The sequence below is a fragment of the Gallinula chloropus genome (genome assembly GCF_964237585.1).
Source record: "Gallinula chloropus genome assembly, contig: HAP1_SCAFFOLD_825, whole genome shotgun sequence".
In the NCBI taxonomy this organism is placed as follows: Eukaryota; Metazoa; Chordata; class Aves; order Gruiformes; family Rallidae; genus Gallinula; species Gallinula chloropus.
In genome coordinates, this window is record NW_028168746.1 from 1 (window position 1) to 6,435 (window position 6,435).

General features: G+C 66.0%; 1 protein-coding gene across 1 annotated transcript; it reads right to left on the minus strand.

The window, feature by feature from the left end:
• Window positions 1-211: 211 nt before the first annotated feature.
• On the minus strand, window positions 212-6,147 carry MAG (myelin associated glycoprotein; the record flags this gene model as incomplete). Its single annotated transcript, XM_084280667.1, has 6 exons — window positions 212-308; window positions 1,358-1,663; window positions 2,875-3,135; window positions 3,690-3,950; window positions 4,747-5,043; window positions 5,808-6,147. Coding segments are annotated over 6 exons (1,562 nt in total), but the record flags the coding sequence as incomplete, so codon positions are not given.
• Between the last annotated feature and the right edge of the window lie 288 nt (window positions 6,148-6,435).

The window sequence follows — 6,435 nt, forward strand, 5'->3', positions numbered from 1 at the left end:
CCTCCCCTGCCTCAGGGACCCCCCTCGCCTTGGGGTACCATCCCCCCACCCCCCTGTAACCCCCCCAGGCCCCCCCAACACCCCCCACCCTGCCTCAGTTTCCCCCCCCCCCCCCGCCATGGGCCCAGGTCCCCCTCCCATTGGCTGCCTCCCCCCACATGGGCGTGGCCTCCCGAGGGGGGCGTGGCCTGGCCCGGGGGGCGTGGCTCACTTGCGGCGGCTCTGGCTGAGGTAGCAGACGAGGGCGATGACGATGGCGAAGGCCACGACGGCCCCGACCGGCCCCACCTTGGCCCACACCAGCCCCCCTGCGGGGAGGGGGCGTGGTCAGGAGCCCCGCCCACCGGGGATAGCCCCGCCCACCGGCCGTAGCCCCGCCCCCCAAGGGGATAAACCCCCGTGGGGGGAGGGAATCGGGGCCGGGGCTAAGAAAGGGGGAGGGGCAAATGACCCAGGGGTGGGGGTGATGAAGGGGGAGGGGTGAATAAGCAAGGGGGCGGGGCAAATTAGAAGGGGAGGGGCAAATATACCGGGGGTGGGGCCAATAGACCATGGGGCAGAGCTAAGAACACAGGGGGCGGGGCTAATAACCCGGGGGGGGCAATAAAGGGGGGCGGGGCTAATAACCCATGGGCTGTGGCTAATAAACCTTGGGGTGGGGCAAATAAAGGGGGTGGGGCTAATGTACCATGGGGCGGAGCTAAGGACCATGGGGCGGGGCAAATAACCCATGGGGTGGGGCAAATAAAGGGGGCGGGGGTAATGTACCATGGGGTGGGGATAATAACCCAGGGGGCGGGGCAAATAACCCATGGGGTGGGGCCATTAAAGGGGCGTGGCCAATATACCATAAAGCAGGGCTAATAACCCGGGGGGGTGGGGCAAATAAAGGGAGCTTGGCTAAGGACCCAGGGGGCAGGGCAAATAACCCATGGGTGGGGCAAATAAAAGGGGTGGGGCTAACGTACCATTGGCTGGACCTGATGACCCATGGGGTGGGGCAAATAACCCACGGGGTGGAGATATAAAGGGGCGGGGCAATATACCATAAGGCGGGGGTAAAAACCCAGGGGGTGGGGCAAATAAACCAAGGGGTGGGGCAAATAAAGGGGGCGGGGGTAATGTACCATGGGGTGGGGATAATAACACAGGGGGTGGGGCAAATAAGGGGGCGGGGCAAATAACCAATGGGGCGGGGCTAATCAGCCCTGGGGCAGGGGAATATACCACGGGGCAGGGCAAGTCAAAGTGGGCGGGGCAAATGACCCAGGGGGTGGGGCAAATCAAAGGGGGCGGGGCAAATATCCATTAGGGAGGGGGTATCTGGCAGGGGGCGGGGCGGGGGGCGTGGTCTCACCGGGGTGCTGGAAGAGCAGCTGCTGGCGGGCGTGGCCGTGGGCGTTGCGCGCGGCGCAGAGCACGGCCAGTCGCGGGTCGAGCGCCCCGCGCAGGGTGAGCACGGCGGTGACGGTGGCCCCGCCCCCCTCGGCCCGGCCCCGCCCCGCCAGCGCCGCGTAGTCCCGGTGCCCCTCGGCCACCGTCAGGTTACGGGACGGGAGGTCAAAGGTCACGGAAGGTTCCGGAAGGGCCCAGGCGGAGCAGACGCACCGCGCCCCCTCCCCCCCCGGCGTGCAGCGGGACTCGGCCAGCAGGATGGGGGGGACTGGGGGGAGGGGAGGGGATGTTTAGAGAGGGACCCCCCAGTAACACCCCGTAACCCCCAGTAAACCCCCCCAGTAACCCCCAGTAACCCCCCAGTAACACCCTGTAACCCCCAGTAACCCCCCCCAGTAACACCCAGTAACCCCCAGTAACCCCCCCCAGTAACACCCCATAACCCCCAGTAACCCCCAGTAACACCCCATAACCCCCAGTAAACCCCCCCAGTAGCCCCCCCCAGTAACCCCCAGTAACCCCCCCAGTAACACCCGGTAACCCCCCCCAGTAACACCCCATAACCCCCAGTAACACCCCCAGTAACCACCCACAGACCCCCAGCGACCCCAAGACCCCCCTTAGGCCTCCCAACACCCCCTTAAGACCCCTATTACCCCCCTTAATGACCCCAATACCCCATTAGACCCCCCAATACCCCCCTTAGGCCCCCCAATACCCCCCTTAGACACCCCAGTACCCCCCTTAGGCCCACTATTACCCCCTCAGATCTCCCAATACCCCCCATAGACACCCCAATACCCACCTTAGACACCCCAATACCCCCTTAGATCCCCCAATACCCCCCTTAGACACCCCAATACCCCCTTAGATCCCCCAATACTCCCCTTAGACACCCCAGTACCCCCCGTAGCCCCACTATTACCCCCCTTAGGACCTCTATTACCCCCCCTTAGACACCCCAGTACCCCCCTTAGGCCCACTATTACCCCCTCAGATCCCCCAATACCCCCCTTAGACCCCCCAATACCCACCTTAGACAACCCAATACCCCCCTTAGACACCCCAATACCCCCCTTAGACCCCCCAATACCCCTCTTAGACACCCCAATACTCCCCTTAGACACCCCAATACCCCTCTTAGACACCCCAGTACCCCCCTTAGATCCCCCAATACCCCCCTTAGACACCCCAATACCCCCCTTAGGCCCACTATTACCCCCCTTAGGACCTCTATTACCCCCCTTAGACACCCCAGTACCCCCCTTAGGCCCACTATTACCCCCTCAGATCCCCCAATACCCCCCTTAGACCCCCCAATACCCACCTTAGACACCCCAATACCCCCTTAGACCCCCCAATACCCCTCGTAGTCCCACTATTACCCCCCTTAGGACCCCTATAACCCCCCTTAGGACCCCCCTAAACCCCTCTTCGACCCACCCCACCCCCCCAGCAGCCCCCCCCCCATCCCCTCACACTCCACGGTGAGGTTGAAGGCCAGGCTGCTCTGGCCGTGCTGGTTCTCGGCCCGGCACAGGTACTCGCCGGCGTCCTCGGGCCGCGCGGCCGCCATGGCCATGGTGACCTGGGGCTCGTAGACGGCGGCGGCCACCACGCGCCGGCCCCGCGTCACCGTCACGATGGGCGCGGGGTGGCTGGCGGCGCCGCACGTCACCGACACCGGCTCCCCCGCCACCACCCACAGCGACCCGTTCAGCACCGGGGGGCGGGGGGCGTCTGGGGGGGAAGAGGGGGTCAGGGACCCCCACCCAGGGCCGGGGGGGGGACCCCAAGGGTTGGGGGAGGGACAAGGGGGTGAGGGACCCACAGGGGTGGGGAGGGGGGGGGTGACACCAATAGGGACCCTCCCAGAGGACCCCAAGGGTTTGGGAGGGACAAGGGGGTGAGGGACCCCCAGGGGTGGGGGGTCAGGGGGGTGAGGGACCCCAAAGGTTGGGGGGGAAGAGGGGTCTGGGACCCCCAGGGGTTGGGGACGATAAGGGGATAAGGGACCCCCAGAGGTGGAGGGGGATGAGGGGTTGGGGGGACCCTCCCAGGGGACCCCAAGGATTTGGCGGGGGGGGCAGGACCCAAGAGTTTGGGGGGGTTACAAGGGTTTGGGGGCACCCCAAGGGTTTGGGGGGGGGGGGGTGCCTCCATAAGGTCCCCGAAACGATGCCCCCCCAACCCCCAGCCCCCCTCTATTTTGGGGTGCCCTCCCAGCCCCTTGTCCATTTATGGGGTGCCCCCCCAGCCCCCCCCTCTGCTTTCGGGGTGCCCCCGTCCCTCACAGGCCACGTGGAGCTCCAGGCTGCGGTTGTGGCGGCCGTGGCGGTTCTCGGCGACGCAGCTGTAGACGCCGGCGTCCTGCGGCCGCGCCCGCGGCAGCACCAGTGGCAAACTGGTGGAGACTGGTTCCTCGCCCAGCACCGTCGCCCCCCGGAACCAGGAGAGGAGGGGCGGGGGGCGCCCCTCGGCCTGGCACCCCAGCTCCACCGGGGTCCCTTCGACAGCTTCCGTGGGCCCCGAGACCTCCAGGACCTGGGGCTCGTCTGGGGGGGGAAGAGGAGGGGGGTTAGGGGGGGGTTGGGGGACTGGGAGGGGGGTTGGGGGTATGGGGAGGGGTTGGGGGTCCCTCAGGGGGAGTTTGGAGGGGATACCGGGGGGGGGATTGGGGGTGTGGGGGAGAATTGGGGGTTACCCAAGGGATTTGGGGGCCCAACCCAGGGATTTAGGGGTTCCTGAAGGGATGTGGGGCCCAACCCAAGGGATTTTGGGGTTCCTGAAGGGATTTCAGGGCCAAACCCAGGGATTTTGGGGGTCCCAACAGGTTTTTGGGGTCTGCCCAAGGGATTTGGGGCCAAATCTAGGGATTTTGAGGCCCAACCCAGGGATTTTTAGGGTTCCCAAAGGGATTTTGAGGTTCCTGAAGGGATTTTGAGGCCCAACCCAGGGATTTTGGGGCCTACCAAGGGATTTTGGGGTTCCCGAAGGGATTTGGGGGCCCAACCCAAGGGATTTTGGGGGTCCCAACAGGTTTTTGGGGTCTGCCCAAGGGATTTTGGGGCCCAACCCATGAGATTTTAGTACCCACCAAGGATTTATTGGGGCCCCAAGGATTTTGGGGTTCCTGAAGGGATTTTGGGGTCTGCCCAAGGGATTTTGGGGCCAAATCAAGGGATTTTGGGGCCCAACCCAGGGCTTTTGGGGCTCCTGAAGGGATTTGGGGCCCAACCCAGGGATTTTGGGGCCCAACCCAGGGCTTTTGGGGGTTCCCGGATGGATTTTGGGGGTTCCCGGAGGGATTTTGGGTCCCGTGGGGCTTCCCCTCCCCGCAGCCCGACTGACACTGGACGTCCAGGGCCAGGGCGGCCTCGAAGGCCAGGCTGCTGTTGGCGAAGGTGACGCGGCAGCCCAGGCGGCGGCCGCCGTCCTCGCGGCGCGGGCGGAAGCCCAGCACGGCCACGGCGGCCGCGGCGCCGTCCGCCTCCTCGCGGAACTCGCGCAGGGAACGTTCCGGAAGGTCCTCGGCCCCGTCCCACCAGATCCGGGGCTGCAGCTGGGGGCAGTTGTCGGGGACCCGGCACCGCAGCTCGGCCCTGGCGCCCGCCACCAGCTCCGGGGGGGTCTCCAGCACCGGCTCCTCTGGCAGGGGGATTGGGGGGTGAGGGGGGGGGATTTGGGAAGGGGGGGGGAGCCCCAGATTTGGGGGAGGGGGACTGACAGGTGAATCAATCCCCCCCCAAGCCCCCCAAATCCCCCACAAATCCCCCTCAATCCCCCCCAAACTCCCCCAAATCCCCCTCAAACCCCCTCCATCCCCCCCAACACCCCCCCCAAACCCCCCCCAATCCTCACCCAGCACCTCCAGCGTGGTGTGCTCGGAGAAGCTGTACTGGTTGTAGCCCCCCAATCCCCCCCAAATCCCCCTCAATCCCCCCCAAACCCCCTCCAACCCCCCCCAAATCCCCCTCAATCTCCCCCAAACCCTCCTCAAGCCCCCTCAATCCCCCCCAAATCCCCCTTCAACCCCCCCAAATCCCCCTCCAACCCCCCCAAACCCCCTCAATCTCCCCCAAATCCCCCTCCATCCCCCCAAATCCCCCTCAAACCCCCTCCATTCCCCCCAAACCTCACCCAGCACCTCCAGCGTGGTGTGCTCGGAGAAGCTGTACTGGTTGTAGCCCCCCAAACCCCCAAATCCCCCCCAATCCCCCTCAATCCCCCAAACCCCTCCAACCCCCCCAAATCCCCCTCAATCTCCCCCAAACCCTCCTCAAGCACCCCCAAGCCCCCCCAAATCCCCCTCCATCCCCCCAAATCCCCCTCAAACCCCCCTCAATCCCCCCCAAACCCTCTCCATCCCCCCAAATCCCCCCCAAACCCCCTCCATCCCCCCCAAACCTCACCCAGCACCTCCAGCGTGGTGTGCTCGGAGAAGCTGTACTGGTTGTACCCCCCCAGGTCCCCTCGGAAGTAATACTTCCCGGCGAACTCGGGGCCCAGGGGCCCCAGCAGCAGGGAGCAGTCCCGCAGCCCGGGGTCCCCCAGCAGCCGGGCTTTGCCCGTGAAGCTCTCGTGGACGGCCCCGGGCCGGGATCGGGCCACCACGGGGGGGTAGTTTTTGGGGTAGGGGCTCCCGAAGTACCACAGCCCCTGGATGGAGCCCGGGCGCAGCTCCTCGGGGTACCCGAAGCGGCAGGGGATGCTGACGCAGCCCCCCGCCAGCCCCGACAGGCTGGGGGGCATCCAGGCGGCCCAGGGGCCCCCCCAGCAGCCTTTTTGGGGGGGGGGGAAGGGGAAAGGGGGGTTAAAAGAGGGGTGGGGGGGTGGGGAAGGGGGGGTTTGGGGGGGTATTAGGGGGGTTGGGGGGGATATGAGGGGGTTTGGGGGGGGATAAGTGGGGTTGGGGGGGATATGGGGGGGTATGAGGGGGGATAAGGGGGGTTTGGGGGGGTCTGGGGGTGTCTGGAGGGGGATTTAGGGGGTTTCAGGGGGGTTGGGGGCTATTAGGGGGTTTGGGGGGTATGGGGGGGA